Consider the following 21,184-nt stretch of genomic DNA (forward strand, 5'->3'; position numbering starts at 1 on the left):
GCAGAGCTTAGGGAGGGGATGGCAGCGTTGGATGAGGGTTTGGGGTCCCCGAGCCCCGTGGCAGGAGTGCAGCAGGAGGGGACGCGGGTGCCAGCGAGCTGCGAGCCCTAGCCCTGCTCTTTAGGAAATGTGTTGCCCAAGAAACCTTCCTGAGCCTTTCCTTTACGCAGTGCTCTGCAACACCAGACTTCCCCACGGCTGAGGAAGCCATAACGGCCAACAGGAACACGAGGCCCCCGAAAAGAAAATGAAAGCCAGCTCTGCAGGGCGGGCGCATCCCTCTCACACCGCTGCTCGGGGGTTGGATCCACAAGGGGTGGCCATCAGCGCCCCATAGCACCGGCACTGGACCTGGGGTGAACCCTGGCACCAGTTTCCCAGCCAAGGGCCCACGGCACAGATGCCGTCTCCAAGCTGAGCGCAGTTTTGCAGCCTCACACGAGAGCAAAGAGCTGTGGGTGTGCACAAGGGTCGGCTCCCAGCGTTGCTCTCCTGCTCTCACTGAGAAAAGCAGCATGGAGCCAGGGAAGGTCAGCAGTGCTGCACAAAGCTGTGCCTTAAACCAGGTGAAATATGTTGAGCTAAATCCCCAAAAGTGGCTGTAAATGGGGATGCCTTTATCATGGGATGGGTTTCACGCAGCTGTGCTAAATGTTCATTTTTGGGCAATACCATTTATTCTCTGCATTGATCATCTGGGAGGAAACATTAACAAGAAATCACACTGGTGAGGTTTGCAGAAAGCAGAGAAGGAGCAAAGTCAAAATCAGCTGAGCAGCTGCTGAGATTTGGCTTGCTCCAACAGCAGGTGTTGGGCTTACAGCAGGCAGAGGGGCTTTGGGCACAGAGGGAATTTGCTGTGGGGCTCTTCCCAAACTGGAGCTGAACTGCTCCCACAGCTTTGGCTCCCATTGCCCGGCCACCTCTGGGCCCTGTCCAACCTGGACTGCAGTCACTTCTGGGGACACCTGAAAAATGTGAGCGGGTTCCTCCTGGCACGGAGACACCCCCACACCAGACAGCACCCTCGAGGTGAGCTGCTGTGCTGCTGGCTGTCGGGGTGCTGTGGATTTGTCCCCTGTGGGGCAGGGGGACAAAGCCACTGTGTGCAATTGGTGAGCCAGTAGCAGCCCCCCACATCCTGAAGCAAAGTGAAAGAGCTGCGTTGCTGCCGAGGGACTTTCCCCCACTGTAGGGCCAAGGCCACGCTGCTCACAGCACACCCTGCTCCGAGGGCAGCCTGGCCCTGCCGGAGCTGTGTCTGGGTGGCTGGTGATGGGTCCTAAGGCCCTTGGAGATCACTTATTGGAGAAAAACTCCATTTAATGCTAATAGGGCTGCGAGGCAAGGTGGAGCTTGTTCCCTCAAGGAGGAGAGCTGGCGCTGGAGCAGTATGCCAGGGGGAGGGTGAAGCACGTGGCCAGGAGCCGGGCTGGGGGTGCCGTGGCCCATGGAGCACAGCGGGGCGCAGAGCTGTGCCCCACAGAACCAGGTGCCCCGGGGGCCGTTCCCCGCAAAGCAGACCCGGGCGCCTTCCCGGCAGGGAAGTGGGGGAGGTGATGCTTCCTCTTTCCCGGCTGCGCAGCAGAGCGTGGCCAGGGGACACGGCATTTTGGGTGTCCCAGGCTGGGTTCCTCCTCCGGCAGAGCCCCCCGCCGCCTCCTGTTTCTCAAAAAGAAGGAAATCAGCAGATCTGGTTTCATGGGCTGAGGAGGTCTGAAAGTCTCTGACTGATGATGAACTCACCGCATCCCCCGGCCATTGGTTAATTTTGCCAAGTGGCAAACAAGGCCACGGGAGTTTCTAACTCGCCCCCCGGTCCCCATTCCTCTGTGCTCCACACACGCAGCCAAAATAGCTGCTGAGATCACAGAGACATTTGGGGTTTGGTGGGGGGAGGTGAAGCAGCTGCGTTTCCTCTCCGGGGGGCTCTCGTGGGAGCACTCAGCCCCCAGCGCTCCCAGCCTCGCTCTGCGCCCGTGGGTGTGCAGGGAACCGGCGGAGCCCCCGTGGTGCTGGGGCAGCTCCTGGCCCACGCCGAGCCCTGCAGTGGAGCGGGACCTGGCATTGCTCCCATCTCTGCCGTCATCTCAGGGCACTCAGCTGTGGCTCGGCCGCCTGCAGCATCTCCCTGCATTGCCCCTTTCTGCTCCCTTCTGAGTGCCCATGGTTCGTGGAGCTGCCAGCCCCGGCCCCACTCCCCGCTGCTGTTGCTTTTCCAGTAACTTTCCCAGTATCAATGAGCACAGGGCAGCGGGTGCTGGGGCTCAGGGGGTGGCAGCACAGCTGACCGAGGCCGCTGGGCAGGGGGAAGGGCCCTTGTCGAGCCGTGCAGCTCAGGAGCTGTGAAAGAGCTGATATTTCTTATCTCTCTTTGCAGCAACTTCCCCCCTCGGCTGTGGTCAGGGCGCTTGCTGCACGCAGGGGAAGTGGCGGCCGGGCCAGCTGCCTTCGGGCCTGTGCTGTGCTTCATGGAGCTGTGTCAGAGGAGGAGGAGGAAGAGGAAAGAGTGCTCTCAACCACAGGCTGCCTGCCTGACCCCTCGCTGCTGTCCCGGGGAGTGGGAAAGGGGTATGCGTGCTGCTGTCTCCTCAGCCTCAATGGCACAGATCTCTGGGAGCATCTCCTGCTCCACCCAGCAGTGCCTGCCAGCCCCAGATGGAGCCTTCCTTGTGCTGCTGTTCACTCTGAAGCCTAATGACTGCATTCCCAACACAAGCCACCATCATCCCTGTCAGAGCAGCCTCAAACGTCCCCGGTGGATGGAGTCACCTGCGTGCCCTGTGCTCACAGGTGCTCATAGGCCTGGCTGCACTGCGTCATGGAGGCCTAAAGTGGCTCTTGGGGACGTGCCGGGTGGGCAGAGTACTGGCTGCTGCCCTCCTGCTGGCCAGGAGGGCTGTTGTGAAGGCACGAGGAGGAAGGAACTGCAGCACCTCTGAACTGGGACAGACTGGGACACACTGAGACGGGCTGGGATCCCCAGCTCTGCCCAGCAGGCTCAGTGCCAGCTGCGCTCTGCTCTCTGCCCATGGTTTGAGGCCGCTGGTGGGACCCGGTGGGGCTGAGCCCACAGCCTTCGAGCAGCACACGCAGCACTGGGGGGACACAGCGCGGCTGTGCCAGGGCTGCCGCCCACACCTGGCGTGATGGGCTGCCCGCAGTGCCAGAACTGCGCCCATCTCTGGGCCCGGTGCCGCACCGGGAGCGCGGCCGTTGGGAGTGAGTCAACCAGAAACTGCCGGGTGAAACGGGCCGCGAGCGGAAGGCAAATGAGAGCGCGAAGGGAAACCTCAAAAAGCCGAAGTGCTGCGGCGGGGCGGGCGCAGGGGCCGTGTGGAGAACGCGGCGCCTCGCTTTGCCCATATATAGACAAATCGCGGCCCGTCTGCGCCAATGACGGATGTGGGGCCGTTGCGCGGTGCCGGTGGGGCACGGAGCGCTCCGACATTTTCCATGTCACCTGCTGCAACCGGCTCGCAGGTGGGGGAAGGGGCGGTGGGCCAGGCGGGCCCTGTGCCCCCCAGGGCCCCGCTGCTGTGTGGGCAATGCTGGCCCTCCCTTCCCACCTCCATCACAGGCACCCCGGGACAGTGGCCGTGTCCCTGAGGGCCCGAGCAGGAGTGAGCTGCATCAAGCACGTAGTGCGGGCATGGAGGCCTCAGAGCCCTCAGCCCAGCTGGGATCGTTTTCATGTTCCACACAGACATTTAGAGCAGTGCTGGTGGCTGAGAAGGAGAGCACTGGGGGTGGGTGGATAAGGGGCACACAGGGACAGGTACCGAGGGGCCTCGGTCTGGCTGGTGGGCTCCGTCCAACTCCAGGACCACACTTAGGCTGCATCCAGACACACAGAACACCACTGCTCAGAGCACACGTGGCTGCACACCGTGGTGAGCAGCAGGACCAGCTGCAGGGCCAGGGCACAGGGAGCCCAGGAGCACTGGAATGGGATAGACGCTGTCAGACTGCCACATCCCCCTGTGACTCCGGCTCTGCGGCTCCACTTGGCTGAGTACCCTCAGGAAGCGCTGGGGAGGTGGGAGGTCTCCTGCCCAGGAGAGGTTTGGGACCCTCTGCCAGCTCCTGCTGTTCCACAGCCACCCCAGCACTGCCAGCACACTAACAGGTTCAGGCAACAAGAAGCAGCTGATGGCCGCTTTGCAGACAGCACCGTGCATGCAAGCAGTGACAGCACCAGGGTGGCAGCCCCTTCTTCGTGAGCTCTTTGCAGGTCCTCCCCAAGCACTGCCGACCCTCCAGCCAGCTCCTTCTCTATGAGATCTCCTCCTTTCCTCTGCACTTGGCGAGGAGCAAATGCCAGGGTCGCTAACGCAAGTCAGAGCTCCTGCATTGCATCTCACCCGCCGCCTCCATCACGGGCACGCGGGAGGCCCTGCGGCCTCCGCACATGGAAGCTGTGCTTCAACTCTGCCACGCTTCAAAATCTTTCACATCCGCCCACACCTCTGAAACTGTGCATCCAGCCCTTGTGCCACCGTTACTGCAACCCTCCTCCCCTGCAGCCCCTCCTGGTGAGAACCCCCATCCCCACCACATCAGAGGCACCTGGTGTCTCGCTGCCTGTGAGCTGCCTGCTCAGGTTCGGTGACGGTGAGATGGGGCTGCACCCCCTGACCTCAGCTTGCAGTTAGCAGCTCACACCCTGACTGTGCCACCCTCATACCAGCGGCCATCGCTCTGATGTACCTTAGGTCACCCTCTCTGGTTCCACCACCCTGCTTCAATTTAGGGCTTTTTTCTTGCTTTTAGCACCCACCATCATGGGTCCCAGCCCCCCACTCATTAACCTGGTTGCAGTCAGACTCCAAGCATCCCACGGATGCCTGAGTTCGTAAAACAAAGTCCAGAGGCACCAAGGGACTGAAGGTTGGTGCAACATGGGACTGACCCTCCCCAGAAGGCCCCGCACAGCATCTCTGCTGCCCAGCCTTGACATGAGCACAGAGTGGCAACCAGAGAGGCTGCAGGAGCAAAACCAGGGGGCAGAGGTGGGCGCTCCCACTCTGCGTTGCCCGCAGCCCCACAGTCCTGCAGAGGTGCCCCCAGCACTTCTGCGCTCACCTGCAGGTGCTCACCAGGGCCCAGCTCACCCAAGACTCACAGCCCTGATGAAGGAGCCCCACATTGGCCTGGGGGTCCCTGCGCCTCATGTGAAGCCCCGCACATGGAAAGAGCAGAGGGCCCCTTGGGGACAGTGAGGCCGGGCATTTCCCAGCGCAGCCTGCAGCTGCCTCACGTAGACACACCGTGTGCTCTGCGGTTTTGGAACGTCGCTTTTCTCGCCCATTGGGACGGCCGGGTATCGGTTCTCAAAACCCGCACGAAGAAACGCGCTCGCTCGTGCTTCCTGCCGGGCTGCCCCCGGCCCTGCCGCCTCCTGGCAGCTCCCACGCCGTGCACGGGCAGAGCGATGCAGCCCCGCAGCCTGAGATATTTTGGCGTCATTTGCTGCAGGGGGAGGAGCTGTCTTGAACTGACTCAGATCCACATTCCCTGCCCGCTGGAAGCTTACAGCCCAGGCTGCTGCTGCACATTTTTCCTCCGATTTCTTCAACGTGAGAGCTCCCTGCCCTACTTTCCTCAGCCAAAAAAAAAAAAAAAAAAAAAAAAAAAGCTTTGCATCCATTTGCTTTTCCTGCTACAAAGCCGCAGCGGCTCCAGGGATGGAGGGAGTATCACCGAAGTGCTCATTTTGGGCGCTTTGCAGAGTCCAACGCTCAGCTCCGAGCAGCCTGGGAGCAATGAGTCACCCCGGCGGCGTGGGCTGGGAGATGCGGTGTGCGCGGTGGGGGTGATGGGCAGAGGCACACAGAGTCAGCCCAATTCGAGGCACCACGTTTTTGGAAGCGCTGCGATCTGCTGCAGGCAGAGGAGGATCCCTGTGAAAGACCACCGGTGCCCGGCAGCCTGCTGCACTGTGCTGGCTCTATTCCACCCGCACTGCAGCTCCCGCCAGTCTACGCTCCGCATTATCCAGGGGGGGCTGCACCCTGCGAGACATGAGGTGTCTATGGGGGGTTTACACCCCCCAACCATCTTACTTGGGCGGCACAGTGACAGCGCGTGCTGCTCTATGGGGATGATTTTCTAAGCGAAGCTCTCAGTCCCAGGTGATGAATGAGTTACTGGAGCCTCCTCCAAGCCCACAGACCCACACCTGGATCCCGGCTGAGCACGCTGCACTGCCTGGAGCACTGCACAGAGCCCTTCTGTCAGCCCTGCACCAGCGGACATGACAGCTAATGTGCTTTGCACGAGCCCCCCCCACCTCTGGAGACCGGGAAGGTGGGGACAGCCTGCAGTACAGCCCCCAAGGAGCTGAGATGGAATATGGAGATGTGCTCCCATGTCTCCTGCTCAGGGCCGCTCCAGCGGCTTTGCTCCCCATCCCCGTCCCCAGGCCCCAGCCCAGCTCCACAAAGCCCTGCTGCCACCCCGTGGCATTTGAGCAGCGATGCTGCAGAGCTGGGCACGGCCGCGACGATTGTCCTCGATTGTCTGCCACGCACCGACGTCCTTCCAGCCCGTCCAGAGCCACAACCTCACTTCCCAGACCCACCGCCTCCTGATGGAGAAAGCCGCCCAGCTCATCCTCCTGGACCCACTTTGATCTGAACCTCATCAGTTCTCACCAACCTCATCCAGCAGCACTGGAGGTGGTTTTCCTAAAGCTGCACCCCACAGGATCCCCAGCTCGCCCTGTGCCTCTCCCTGCACAGCCTGTCCAGAAATACCCCCGAGGGCCCAATATCTCCAGGCCTTAACACGTGGCAGTCACACCCGGCCGTGATGCTACACCCACCCGTAGCCCTTTTGGACTCCTCTAAGGTCTGTCTGCAACCAAGTGAGCCTGGAGGGTAATCATTAGGTAACTTTGGAGATTGGGACATTCATCAGGGAGGCATGAAGGCCAGGTCCAGCGCCCTCCCACGCCCCAGGACCTGCACCTGCTGCTCCATGTCCTCAAGATGGGACTCTCCAGGGCCAGCTCCATGAGGCAGAGCAGGACCAAGAACGCAATGCCTTGCTGCTCCTATCATCAGCCCTGCCAGCAATGCATTACCTTCACTGCAGCTGCTTTCTTCCTAAACCAAATGCAGTCACTTTTCAGGCTTTTATTCGTTTTTCAACGTTTGTATCTGTATATAGAACACAAAAACTAGGCTTATCATGTACAGGATTACTGTAGAAGAATAAAAAAGCTTGTTTCACAGAGCTGCCTCCCAGTTACACCAGCAATGGGCTCATCTCACTCTGCCTGCACTGAGCAACAGCAGACCAGGAGTCCTCCAAGTCTGCTTCCCATCCCTGCTATAGGACCCTGCAGGCCCAGGGCACTGTGACCCCCATATGTGGAGTACTCTGTACCTCATCCTACATATTCCCTCCAGCAAAGAGACATAAAGCACAAATCCCAAGTCCTGTTCCCACAAGGATGGACACCCATGCTCAGCCAGGGTAGGATCCACTTCTTGAGCTGGGATTTTTTGCCATATGGACAAAATGGTGGTGGCTGTAAATTCCAAACCACACCAGCAGTGTGGCAGACCTGGGACTGATGCAAAACCCCTTCCCACACCTTCTTCTCCTCGTGGTGGGTGAAACCAGCACTGATTATACACGATGGACTCCACTCTGACCAGAAAGCATGTTTTATTGAAATATTTACAGTTGTGTCCCAGCTCCTCTTACCCACACTGACTACAAAAGGCTTGTGCATCACCATTAAACACTTCTTTCCCAGACCTACTCCCACTCCCCTCCCTGTCAAGGATGCAACCGATTTTAAGGTCTTTGTGGTCCAACAGTGGCATGGCTGAGTGCAGAGGTACTGAGCGAGACCAGCTGAGCCAGCAGCTCCCTCAGAGTCCAGGTCCCTCATGCTAAAACTAAAAGGTTTCAGAGCAGTGCCCCACGTGCCAGCTGCCTCACTGAGCAGCCCAGCAGAGCACCTGGGAATCCTCCACGCAGCACGAGAGCCCCTTAGGTTTTGATAGCTGTGTCTCGTGACTTGTAAGCCACACCACGGCTCTTCAGCTCTCGGACGATCCCTGCAACAAGGACACAAACACATTTCAGAATTCACTAGGAATGAGAAGCCCTAAAAAAATCTGGTTGCTCTATCATGTAGCTTTCATTGCAGAGCTAAAGAACTGGACAAACTTCTTCTGAGTTCCTTCTAACAGTGTGTCAACTTCACTGGTAAGAGTGTTCCCTCCTCCTCTAGTTAAAATGCCTAGACAGAGCACCCAAATATCAACTCAAGTTTTGCCCTGGAAAAAAGAAGCTGGGCAAAGCCTTTATTTGCATTATTTTCTACCTGCAGATGTTTGAATATCATGACTGTACTGCATAGGTCAAGCTCTTACAGGTTGTTCTTAAGCCTCCAGGTCACTTCTGTGACTTGTCTGCAAGTCCCACCTTCTAAGTAGCACCATAGCAGCAATAGCAGAAGAGCATCATGCGATTCAGGACAGCTCTCACCAGTACCAGACAGCATGGACAGCCAAATGACAGCCTGCAAGGCCCTCGGGTGCAGCCTGCTGGTTCCCATGCTCCCCAGCACCTTCTTGCTTCTGCCCGTGATGTGAGGATGTTCCCCACACTAAGAAAGGCCTGAGAGCATTTCCCATATGCATCCCCTCCTGCCCTGTGCTCACAGCTGCGCTCTGCCTGCAGCTGCACGGAGCACATGGCATCACTGCTACGCTCTACTTGCTTCAGATGTGTCCAAAGCAGTGCCAGGAGGCCTCATGCCTCACGGTGTTTCAGCTGTCCCCTAACACAGATGGTGGAGCTCAGGTTAGGAATAAAGGAGCTGGCATTCCAAACAGAAGTACAGCTTTTACACCGGGTGTGGGGGACTGCAGCCCTCTTGGAACACAGGTTAGGAGTCTGATCTCGGGCTGCAGACAGGAGAAATGGAAAACGTGATTTCTGCTTTACGAAGGTAGGGCCAAATCTCTACTGCACCTATAAAGGAACAAATGCCACCTTAGCTTGATGTGAGCCCTCAGTGCAGTACTGCAGTGGAAAGGGACGTCTGCTCACCTGTCCTCCTCAAGACCGTTCTCCCACCAGCACCCCTTTCCACACCATTCATTTTTGTCTCCTTGAAGCTGTACAGCTTGAAGTGTGCACCCTTTCCGCAGCCAGGCTTTAATCACATTTCATCACCACTCTTATGTGCAGTCTGGCATCACAGGTTTTATTCAGCAGAATGTTCACACCAACTTTTGGCAAGCGGAATGCTGGCTGACCACAGACAGCCTGCCTGCAGAACAGGGAACCCTGCCTCCCATTCCACACCTTTTTGTAATCACCTGGCAAATCCTTTCATGCTCTGGGCCTGTGCTCTCCATGTTCTAACACTGTTCAATGGACCCCCAAATGCTTACTTCATCAGGTCAGCACAGCGTAACACACTCAGAGAGTGTAACTGGGCAATATACAGTGCCGAGTACACAGAATAACCCATCCCTCAGCGGCCACCTGTGCAGCAGCGCTCCCTCACACAGCAGCAGCGTTACCTTGGGGCAGACGGCCGGTCACAGACACTGCATACACACCCGGCTTGAAGTTACCTGTGGGAAAGAAAGCACTGAGTGCAGCAGCAGGGTGGGAAAACGGCCCCGGCAGCCTCACCCTGTGCAGGCGCCCCCTCCTCAGGAGCTGCAGCAGCCCAAGGAACAAATCCTGCTGCCCAGCGTCACAGAACTGCAGAGCAGTTTAGGGTTGGAAGGGACCTCACGGCCCCATCCCTGCCCTGGGCTGGGTGCCCCTCCATGGCCTGGGGCACCTCCAGGGATGGGGCACCCACAGCTCTGGGCAGCAGTGCAGTGCCTCACTGCCCTCTGTGCGAAGAATTTCCCCCTCACGTCAGACCCGAGTCTCCCCTCTTTCTGTTTAAAGCCGTTCCCCCTCTCCCTATCACTGTGAGAGAAGGGTTCGGGGCAGAACAGCGAACGACACTCACTGATGCGCTGCCACTTGGAGACCCAGCTGTCCTCGGGGCTCATCATGGCGATGATCCTGCGGGAGAGAGGGCCGTCAGGGGACCGACACCGCCCGCTGCCACCGCGCGGCCCATCCCGGCCCCTCACCCATCGAAGGAGGAGCTGGTGCAGTCGTAAACCATCTCGCGGTTGCCCTTCATCTGCAGGTAGGCATCGCAGTTGTCGCAGCCGTCGTACTCGAACTGCTCGAGGGTCTGCGCGGGGAACCACGGAACCACTGAGAACACCGAGCACAGCGACCGCGTCCCGCAGCGACCCGCGAGGCCCCGCGGGGGGCAGCGGCGGCGGAGGAAGGCCCGAACGGGGCGGGACGGGCCCTGGCAGGGCGGGGAGGGGGGAAAGCCCGGATAAAGCGGCCCTTGCGGGGCGGGGAGAAGGCCGCGGGCCCGGCGGAGCGCACCTTGACGAGGGAGCAGAGCAGGCAGGCCCGGAGGTGCCGCAGGTCTTTGGGGACGGTCTCCAGCGCCATTGCTGCGGCCGCCGCGCACGCGCAGAACGGGGCCGGAGCGGACAGCGCCCGGAAGGGGGCGGCAGAGAGCCGGGGGGGGCGGGCCTGGGAGCGGCGCGGGGCTGCGGGTTCGGGACTGTCCTGGGCTGCCCGGCCGGGCTGCGGCACGCACGGTGGGGGCCGCTGCTCCCTCAGCGCGGGGCTGACGCGAGGCTGCGGCACTCGGAGCGGCGGTCTGAAACGGCGTCATCGTGATCGTAGAGTCAGAGAACGGCTTTGGGGTGGAGGGACCTCGAAGGTCACCTCGTTCCAACGCGAGCTGCGGGCAGGGCTGCTGAGCGACTGACCGGGCACCGGCTGAGGCTGTGCAGGGCCCATCCATGGTCTGAGGCCCCTCCTGGGATGGGGCACACACAGCTCTGGGCAGCAGTGCAGCACCTCACTGCATCTGGGTGAAGAATTTCCTCCTGATATCTAACCTGAATCTCCCCTCTTTTAGTATAAAACCTCTTGTCATCTAACTGTGTTCCCTGATAAACAGTCCCTTCTCAGCTTTCCTGTACGCCCTGTTAGGGGCCTGAAGGCTGCAGTGAGGTCTCCTCTCCTCTCCTCTCCTCTCCTCTCCTCTCCTCTCCTCTCCTCTCCTCTCCTCTCCTCTCCTCTCCTCTCCTCTCCTCTCCTCTCCTCTCCTCTCCTCTCCTCTCCTCTCCTCTCCTCTCCTCTCCTCTCCTCTCCTCTCCTCTCCTCTCCTCTCCTCTCCTCTCCTCTCCTCTCCTCTCCTCTCCTCTCCTCTCCTCTCCTCTCCTCTCCTCTCCTCTCCTCTCCTCTCCTCTCCTCTCCTCTCCAGGCAGAACACCCCCAGCTCCCTCAGCCTGTCTCCACAGCAGAGGTGCTCCAGCCCTCTCAGCACCCTCGTGCCCTCCTCTGGACCCGCTCCAACAGCCCCACGTCTTTCTTGTGCTGGGGGCCCCAGGCCTGGACGCAGGACTCCAGGTGGGGCCTCACGAGGGCAGAGCAGAGGGGGACAGTCCCCTCCCTGCCTGCTGCCACCCCTCTGCTGATGCAGCCCGGGCTGCTGGCGGCTTTCTGGGCTGCACACTGCTGGCTCATGGTAAGTCTTTCATCTACCAGGACCCTCATGTCCTTCTCCACAGCGTTACTCTGAGTTTTTCTCCCAGTCCGTATCCGTATCTGGAATTGCCCCCACCCAAATGCAGCACCTTGCGCTTGGCTTTGCTGTTTGTTTTTGTTGCTTGTTTGTTGTTTGTTTGGCTTTGTTGTTTGTTTTGAGTTTGTGAAGGTCCCTGTGGGTGGCATCCCTTCCTTCTGTTCTGTCAGCTGCACCACTCAGCTTGCTGTCATCTGCAAACTTGCTGAGGGTGCACTTAATATCATCTGTGTCACTGATAACGACGTTAGAATACAGGTCCCAAGACGGACCCCTGTGGGACACCACTCATCACCGCCTCCATCTGATACAGACATTGACCACAGCCTGTGACCTTCCAACCAATTCCTTATCCACCAAATATTCCACCCTTTGAACCCATCTCTCTCCAATTCAGAGATAAGGATGCGGTGGGGGACCATGTCAAAGGTCCTGCAGGAGTCCAGGTACACACCATCAGTTGCCCTTCCTTTGTCCACTGTTGCCATCACATCACAGAAAGCCACCAGATGTGTGGGATGCTCTGCCCTTGGTGAAGCCATGTTGGCTGTCTCATGTCACCTGCCCGTCCCTCACACGTCTCACAGAACTTCAGCCCCGAAACTCCTTAAAACACACACCTGGTGGCTTTGTACAGAACAAAAACACGCGAGCAGGCCGGGTACGTGGATAAATATATTAGTAAATAAATATATTTCTGAGCACATCAGCATATTCACACATCTTTGTTTTTTATCAGACATAAATACAGTTTTGCATATATATAAAACCTATTCTTCCATTTTTGGTTGATAATTTATTCCCAAGCCCAGGATAGACTCAGCAAAACAAAACAAAAAACAAACTTGTATTCACATTTAGAAGGATCTGAACTTTAAAAAAGGGAGGAGCAGAGGCTCTGTGCAGAATCGGAGGAAGTCCAGCCGGCCCAGGCACTCTGCCCACAGCAACCCATAATGGTGGGGCTGAAGGTCCTGGGAAGAAAGTGGTCCCTGGGGAGGGACTGCTGGTTTGGTTGTGGGTAGAACGAGGTTGGGATGCTCTGGCTTCCATCAGTTTTCAGCTGGGTCTTTGGACTCAGTAAAGGAAAACAAATGCTGTTTCACTGCAGTGGTGCTGAGGACATGCAGTGACCGATACTGACCACTCAAAAGTATTGCTCTGAAGCGAGAGGTGCAGGAACCGAGAGGAACCATTTCCCAAGTTCTCAGACATCACTTCCCTTTTAGGTGGCTGAGGATTGTAGTCCGTCTACAGAAAAGGATTTCGAAAACCATCTTCCTGCAGAGTTCCTCTCTCTCATCCCACCTGAGATCCCAGCTACACAGACCTGCATACGTTCAGCTCAGCAAGCCCCACCGAGAGGGCCCAGCATTGGAGATGTCTGTTTTCTGAATGAAAAGTAGCAGCAGCATAAAAATCAGAAAATGAAAACACTTTAAGGCGGGCGTTGCCCTGCACAGCCCGGTAATACTGCAGTAGGGAGTGGAAAGAGTTTGTTAGTACTGACCACTTTCTCCAAGAAGCTTGGGGCTTGCTGAAATTCAGTCCTCCTTTTTTTTTAGGATTAGGAGGGGAAGGAGTACTTTTAGATTGCAAACTAGGCACTCGTTCCTTTGAGGCAGTGAAATGCATCCCTGGAGGCTCTCAGCCTTCTTGACTCCTAAAGAAACCAGTGGGAGCACCCTGACTTCATCACCCCCATCTGTGAAGTCATCTGAGCCCTCTGGGATGGCCAAAGATGTAGGGGGCTGGTTGAGACAAGCCATGTGCCACATGCACAAGAAGTTGAACAGGGGGAATCTAGACCTGTTCCTGGCTTTCTTTTTTCTCTTCAAGACCGGCTTTCCTGCAAGGGAGAAAACATCTGGACTTGTGTCTTCTGCTTGCTTTGTAGGACAGACGAGAGGAGCCTGAAAAGGTTAGCATGCAATTCTGCTGGGCTCTTTGATATGAAAAATTTAGCTCTTCTCTTGTCTGCAGGGTCCTGCAGCAGCTTGATCACAGGAGACAAGAAAAGGAACACTAGCAAGGGATTTATGTTTTGTTTAAAGCAGTCTTACTGGTCTGCTTTTAATAACTCATGTTAGTGACATGAAGCTGGGACAAAGATGCCTCTTTCAAAGATTAAGGGCAGCAAGCCCCGTAAAAGCTTTCATCAGAAGAGTAGGAAGGCAGAGGCTGGATTTATCTGAACTGGGACTATCTAGCCTATGAGCTCTTGAACTGAGGAAGAAGCTGCTGCTTCACAGGAAGATACAGAGAGATTATCAGAGAGGAGATGGGGAACTTCTGTCTCTATACCAGGTTTCTGTCAGAAGTTACCTTCAGCTCTACTGACCTACCCTTCCCAATGTTTCATTAACTCTGAAGACCTGAGATAGTCTTGGTGCCCTATAAATGTGCACTCCATGTGGGATTCTGGCTAATTCTTTGGCCTGAATGGTCAGTTAAGGCAGTGAACTCTACAGTCTAAATCCTCGCTGTATGAAAACTGTTTGGGTATCATGGTGTGAATTTGCTGGAATTTATTTTACTTGAATATCACCAAATTAGGAGACATAGGAAACAAGAGCAGGTGGCATTCCAAGTGTCTCACAGAAGTACAAAGATAAGGCTGGGTGATAGATGGGGCTCTGCTCTGCATTTATTACACATGTTTTTACTGGGATTTTTATTTTTTTTTTACTTGGGGGAACGAGAAAAGCAGGAGAGAAGCAGGAGCTATGTGAAATCAAGGATTTGCCACAACTCCTGTGATGGGGCCATCTCAACTTCGAAATATGCTCAAAACATATAAGCTCTAAACAGAGCTGTCCACACCTGTTTTGAGAGTAGATGGAGGTGTTACAGGGTGAAAGAGAGATGCATTCACATTAGGAGATGAGAGGGTAGATTCTTTGCAATGCAGAGAATCTGACCCAGCTACTTTCCAGAAACTGTGACATTGTCTCTGGGTCTTCATCTCCACTACTGCTGGCAAAACGCAGCACATGGCTGAGTTGGCTTCAGCTGAGGGACAATGAAGTGGTCAAAAGTGGTGAGAGATGTTGGTTTCCAATGAAGTCGGAAGAAGCACCTTTCAGGGCAGACCTGTGAGTGCTGGGATGGAGAATACCTTGTTCCTGAATCTGAAACAAGAGTGGAAAAGTTAAATGAAGGAGTCTGGCTTTTGACCTAAGAGTGGAAATGAAGTCGGGAGCTACCAGGCCACAGAAAGTCATTCCTGCAGCTTTTGGTCTTGAAGGCTTGTTCATTTCTGAAGTGTTTTTCCAAACCTTCTGCGGCACGAACACGCCAGAATAGCAGCTTGCACTCACTCTGCGAGCTCTCCAGCTGGGGACTCCCAGGACTGGTCTCTGAGTGAGCCAGCCCACGCAGACAGATGCCTCTGGATGAAGGTGGGCTGTCTGTGCCTTCAGAGGAGAAGAGGACCTGGAGAACACAGCTCTGTGTTTTTGTGACCATTGCAATGTGGAAACGTTGAGGAGGACACAAACATCACACTGCTTATGTGCGGTCTGACCACGGCTGGGCCATGCAGCTCAGGACTGGTCAATACGTGCAGACACTGAGGTGTGAGCTCCACTCCGGCTGGTTTGCTGAACATCTTTGTCCACTCCAGCTCTCCCATAAGCAAATGAGCCAGTGTCTTGTTAAACTGAGTGTTCACGGACATCCTGGATCTCCTCTTCAGATCCTGCAGTCAAAAAAAGAATAAAGTGTAAGCCGAATGCTCCAGGTCCTCGTGCTGACCACTGCAATAGAGAGAACAGATTCTGCAGTGGAAGCCACAACGTTTCTCCCAGCATTTTGGAGGGACTCTTCTGGCCACCTCCACAATCAGGTTATTCCTCTATGTTAAGACAGAACAAAACATAAATATAAGACATCAAACTCCTATTTGAATATTCAGAAAAGGCAGGCTGAGGATGTGGTGCATCCCAGGATTCATCCTGCTGCTAGGTGCTTGCTTTTGGGACTTTTTGATGTGTGCTCTTTGAGGAAAATCTGTACAGCCATGTGAAAGTGATCAGCACCAGAAAACACTGCCGGCTCATATTCACACCATCACCCAGGCACGAGGGACAGCAACAAAAGGAACTTCCGACAACAAAAAGAGACTGCAAGAGAGGAGTGCGTGCAAGAAGGGTATAGCACAGGTGTTTCAAGGCATTCTGAGTCCCCAAAACCACCAAACCCAGTGAGTGTTGGTTGGCTGCTCACAGCAGTGCCCTGCACCCAGCCAGCAGGGACTGTGCTTCCTTCCTTCCCAGCCCCATCTGCCTGGTGAATTATTGACAGGCAAGTGCTGAGTAGGTTGCATTGAAACACTCAGTGTAAGAGCTGCCTAGAAACCGTGCACCCTTGGTTACTGCTTCAGACAGTCCTTTTCTCCCTAATGTGGCTAAGCGTTGACATGTACACTGTGTTCCCTTTCCCTGATGTCTCTCAAGCCTGCCCAGAGCTCTCACACGGGGTAAGCACAGCCCAGAAAATGCATACATGCACTATTTTTCACATTTCCCTTTTCCTGAATGTTCTTGAGATCAAAAGGAAACAAATGCCCATGCAGCTGTTCAGAGAGAGCAATTCAAAACAACTTTTCAAATCAGAATCACAGAAAACTCTTGCTCCTTACAAATCACCAGCTGTAGGAAAAGGACTTCTGCAAATTAAATATATGGGAAGAAAAACAACTAAAAGAGATTCTGCTTTGAAAGCGTAGCTCACAGATGTGGGAAAATTAATGGACAGACGCAGCATTATACATATATATGTGTGCATGTCGTGGCTGAAGTACCAGAAGAAAGAGTCTGTGAGATCTGGCATTGGTGATGTATATCAGCAGCCCACTGAATAAGTCTCTGCCAGCTGCTCCTCGGGTGTGCTGACTTACAGTGCACAGGAGGGCAGACAGCCTCAACTGCCCTGTGGTCGGTCAGAAGCCTTGAGTCTCAAAGAGGATTATCAAACTGTTTTCTGAAAACTGCACCTGTATGAGTGTCCCCTCTTACACAAACTGAAAGAGAAGTGTAAAAAGGTCCTGAATCAGGAGATGGAGAGGGTGGTGATCCGCAGCTGATGAGTTGGAGACCCCCACAGGGCGGAGACCTGAAGGAATGCACCTTGCAGATGGAACAGAGATCTTGTCCAGTGGGTGTCAGCTTGTAATGGTGGTCTTTTCTTCCCCTAATCCCTTTCTCCCTCTCTAGTAAAGATCAAAGACATGACATGAAAGGGAATGGCTGTGAAAAGGAGCAGGAGATGGGGAGTGAGGAAGGATGCTGACATGCTGCAGGGGATGAGACTTCCCAGAGAGAAAGCACGAAGTTCCACCACTCTGTGCTGGGAGCATTTTGTCTGCCCAGGGATGAGATCTGAGTGTGCCGGGGTGGCTTAGGAAGCCATCTAGCTGTAACTCGCTGCTAGATGTCTGACTTCTCTTAAAAGGATCCATTCAGCATTGCTTGAGGATTGATTCTTCAGAGAAATGAGTCAGAGCTGTAAGTCTCAGGCTCATCTCCCAGGCAGGGGAAGCAGGGATGTATCTTTATGCAAACCACACCAAGAAGAGCCGTATGAACTCCAAGGTGCTGCAGGCATCTTTGGGATCGTCACTGGTGCCCTGGTATGCCACAATGCCAGTGTGTGGCACTGCCTGGGAAAGGGGAGTTTCTGCAGGGGCTGTGATTCAGCCTCACCAAAATCCAGCCTCACCTGAGCTGGGCAAGGTATGCACGCACCTGGAGGGTGCCGTGACCCACAGGAACACTGTCAGCTTCTGGATACCCTGCTTCAGGGACTTCCTGAGCCAGAGATGATATCTGCATCTCTGCATTTGACAGCTCTTGATCTAGGCTCTCGAACCCATTTTACTTCTGGCGCTTACATCCTCTGGGCACTGAGCACCACTCTGAAGCACACCTTACCTTACCGGGTGTTGCAAAGCTTCCATTTCCCATTTGATGCCACTACTTAATTTGTTATAAGAAAGAGTGAATTCCTCTTCGCTGCCGTCTGCTCTGCTCTCCCTGAGTTTGTATCATATCCACCGCTGGTCATTCTGCAGTCACTGTGACTGCACCCTCCTGTACTTCTCCCAGGTCTGCTCCATCCTTTTATGAGAAGTGGTGATGAGTTGCACTAAAGCTCTGGAAGCACCTCAGGTTCACACAACTGCACAGCAGCACTTTCTGCTGCTCCCCTCCGAGTAATTTCTTGGCAGAAGTACTCACAGTGAGTCCAGGACTGCTTCCTGAGGTTGTAAGAAGGGCCCATTGCCGTGCATGCGTAGTCAGAAGCAGCTCTGCCCCTGTGTGGCATTTTGTGTTACTTACACGGAATTTCACCTGCCGCTTTATTGCCCAATAACTCAGCAACAGGAGATCCATCTGTAGCACTTTGTAACCAGTTTTAAAGCTGACAGTCCTGAAGGATTTTGTCTTCTACAAACTTTGTTATCTCCTCTCCTTGCCCAGGATATTTATGAGCTTGATGAAAGGTGCTGACAGCTGGAGAACTCCACTTCTCTCCCTTCCCGAGTAAACTTTTCTCCACTAAGACTGATCTGCACTTTGTCTCCTATTTTTCATCTGGTTATTTACCTCTGAGAGCACCTTCTCTCTTATCCTTTGGGAGCCTCATTCCCCTACAAGATCTGGGAAGTGTTATCTTTCTCTACAAAAGCTGTGCTGCCTCCTCCCCTGGATTTCACACTTAGCCATTTGTCTACAAGTCAGACCCTGGATTTGAATTTGTAACAATCTGCTTGGCAGGAAAGTCAGGCTCACTGCTCTGTGGCTCCAGCTATTTGAAGCTGACGTTGCCCTCAGCTCTTCCTTCTGGCTCTGGGCATGGGTAGCAGATTGCAGTCCACGTTCGTGGTTTGGCTCTTTTTTAAAGTCAGAGCCTTTGCATGATGCTCTGGTGAGTAACGCACACCTCTGGCTATTTTTTACCGTTCGCTTTATTGATGGGTTTCAGAAATGCTCACGTTGATGCTGTGATCTGGGAGGGATCCTCTAACCCATGAGCTGTGCTGGGGTGAGAACCTCCTCGAGCACTTCGCTGCTGATCACTGATGCAGGAAGTTCATTTTGCTCCTCTGTTATGCTCTGCCCTTGAACAGCCCTCTTAGACACACCTTACTGCCGCAGAGCCTCCGGCACGCTTCTTCCTACTGATGGAGATGAACATCTTTGCATTAATAGCCCTTCTGCTTTGCACAAGCTGCTCACAGAAGTCTTCCCTTGCTGCCTCATGTGGCTCTGCTCTTAGCTTTATATCCAACCCTTCTGATTACTCGTCTGGCCACACCTTCACTTTTGAAGAATGGTTTATTGTTTGTAATTGCACTGCCCCGCCAGCCCTTTTTGGGGCCTTTTTCTGGCTGGTGAGATGTGTGACTCTGGGCTTCTGCTTCTGTGTCTTTAAGCAATGCCTGTGTCCAAAAGCATTTCGTTCTTTCCAGTGCTTCTTTCACTATTATTTCATGAGCCTCATGTTTATATGGGCTCTTCTTTTGCAGTCCGTGCTAAAGCAGTGTACTATAACCCTAATACCACTTAATTTCTACTTAGGCACAACTGGGGATTTTGTGTTTCTTGCCATTGGACTTCACACCCTCCTTAACACAGAGTGCCCCTCTCATGCCACCAGAAAAGTCTCACTCCTCTCTATAAATCCACGTGGAAAATGCACAGCCCCATCATGTTGGGCTTTTTTTTTTTTTTTCCTGGCATTCTGAAAAGTTAATGGCAAAAATGTCACCTAAAGCCAGGCCTCCGAATTCATCCACTTACATTTTTAGTTTGCAGCCTTTATTTAGACATGTATTTGCATTTCTCCTTGATCTCTCTGCCTACCTTATTGTGTGTCCCACTTGAACAGGACTGTCAATTGTTCTTTGCTGTGTTTACCTGTCCTCCACTGCTTTACATCCAGTCCCTTTCCAAGATAAAGCACTGAGGTGACTGTAACTCCAGAGGTTGTGTCGTGACAGGCGATGTTTTCAGCTTGATGGCTTTTCTGTACAAGCCCTGCAGGAACTCCTGCTCACTACAACTTTGCTCGCTACAACTTTGCTCTAGTTCCTAATGAAATTCAATCTTTTCTTTCTGAGTATTTTCTCACTCTTATGAAGAGATTTCGGCTCTCTGGAAAGCATCCACTGAAGCTACAGCCGTCATACAGACAGAGCCCCACTGCCTTCACACACATCAGATCTTTGTGCTCCCGGCAGGTGGAGGTAAGAGAGACAGGTGGCTTGCAAAGTCACCCCTGCCAGTGGCTCTGGACAGGCATCACAGTGCCTTCCCCATCACACCATCAGGATGGGCAAGCTCTGAGACTCTGGGACAAACACATAGAGCAGCAGCAGTGTCACAGCACAGCAATGCCCTGGAGCTCCACATCAGGCATGCAGAGCCCAAGCAGGGCTGGCAAATGTCCTGGGGGGCCCCTGCTGTCCCCTCCCCTCTGGGCTGGAGGGAGGCATGTGCTCTCCTTCATCTCCCTCAGTCCTCCCGGTGGGGATCACAGAAAGGGAGGAGACACAGACAGGAGAAGTAGAAAACAATCTGAAAAACATCAGCAAATTCAGACAGATAGAGAGAAGGAAACAGGCACTGCTTGAAATGAGGGTTTTGTCAGAGTGAGGACTGAGACCTGGCAGAACATCACACATTTCCTAGAAGGGGAGCAGGGCAATGGCTGCCAAAGCAAGTGCATGGTGTTGCACACGCTAGGCATCTCCATTCCTAAAACTGTCTGCTCCTTTGCCCACTCTTTTCCCACATTCTTCTCCTTTAGGGAGAAGCTAAGAACAGGAAGGCCAACCCGAAGCACCTACGTCTCATGGTATCAGGTTTATGAAATAAAGAAATAGGATGGCTGCACCACCACTGCCAAACAAGAAAGCACTTGGGCTGACCTCCCGATCTGGAGGTAATCCACATGTACATTGTGGGGACAAGAGCACAGGCTCTGTCCTCTCTGCCCTGCTTGCCTCTGCCTGCAGAACAGGGGGTTCCAGGGAGGGCTCCCTGATTGCTCCACACTCCTGCATTCTCCTCAGACCTCATCAGTCCCAGACTGCAGTGATCTCTGGTGAACATCGAGTTCTGCTGCTGCAAGGTGGACAGGACATTGCAAAGCCCTGCACTGTCACACTCACCAGGTGCTTCCCCACACCACTTCCATGGCCACATCTGGAAGAAGTGCTGACTGCCCTGAGACTGGGAGCAGAGGACAGAGGCACTGATGTGTCCTAGCAGCAGCCATGTCACAAGTGTCCAGGCAATAAGTGCCCACCAGGACAAGGCTGTTTGTGCTGCAGACAGTGCTGTCCATGAGAGGAACCTGGAGCTCCTCTATGAGCTGCTTTGCTCTCCCCTTACTCATGGCTTATTTGCTCCCAGGGATGGCACTGCCCCTCCTGGGCAGCACCTGGGCTGGGGACAGTGAGGTCCACGCTGTCATGCATGGGCTTTGTTTGAAAATGGGAGCTTGCACCAGCTCCTGAGC

The 21,184-nt window shown here is 54.5% G+C and overlaps 2 protein-coding genes across 3 annotated transcripts in view; both read right to left on the reverse strand.

The window, feature by feature from the left end:
• Nucleotides 1-7,660: 7,660 nt before the first annotated feature.
• Nucleotides 7,661-10,528, reverse strand: SUPT4H1 (SPT4 homolog, DSIF elongation factor subunit). Its single transcript, NM_001257286.2, has 5 exons — nt 10,441-10,528; nt 10,128-10,234; nt 10,001-10,056; nt 9,555-9,608; nt 7,661-8,075 (listed from the first exon to the last, which is right to left on the reverse strand). Exons 1-5 carry the CDS (start codon nt 10,507-10,509, stop codon nt 8,008-8,010), a joined length of 354 nt encoding a protein of 117 aa, NP_001244215.1. The 5' UTR covers nt 10,510-10,528; the 3' UTR covers nt 7,661-8,007.
• Nucleotides 10,529-12,318: 1,790 nt separating this feature from the next.
• The window catches only part of RNF43 (ring finger protein 43), a 56,806-nt gene continuing 47,940 nt past the window's right edge, over nt 12,319-21,184 (reverse strand). For both annotated transcript variants that reach the window (XM_003642379.6, XM_025142103.3), the window contains one exon: nt 12,319-15,356. In XM_003642379.6, coding sequence (XP_003642427.4) covers nt 15,313-15,356 — 44 coding nt within the window. In that variant the 3' untranslated portion in view covers nt 12,319-15,312. The remainder of the gene's footprint in view (nt 15,357-21,184) is intronic.

This window comes from Gallus gallus, chromosome 19 (genome assembly GCF_016699485.2).
Source record: "Gallus gallus isolate bGalGal1 chromosome 19, bGalGal1.mat.broiler.GRCg7b, whole genome shotgun sequence".
Lineage (NCBI taxonomy): Eukaryota > Metazoa > Chordata > Aves > Galliformes > Phasianidae > Gallus > Gallus gallus.

What these genes read in the sequence shown, in the direction of transcription:
- SUPT4H1 (NM_001257286.2), bottom strand. Translation starts at nt 10,509, where the DNA reads ATGGCGCTGGAGACCGTCCCCAAAGACCTGCGGCACCTCCGGGCCTGC. An exon ending in ACCAGCTCCTCCTTCGATGG is followed by an intron (nt 10,057 to 10,127) that starts GTGAGGGGCCGG and finishes TCTCTCCCGCAG; the next exon opens with GATCATCGCCATGATGAGCC. An exon ending in GACCGGCCGTCTGCCCCAAG is followed by an intron (nt 8,076 to 9,554) that starts GTAACGCTGCTG and finishes TCCTTGTTGCAG; the next exon opens with GGATCGTCCGAGAGCTGAAG.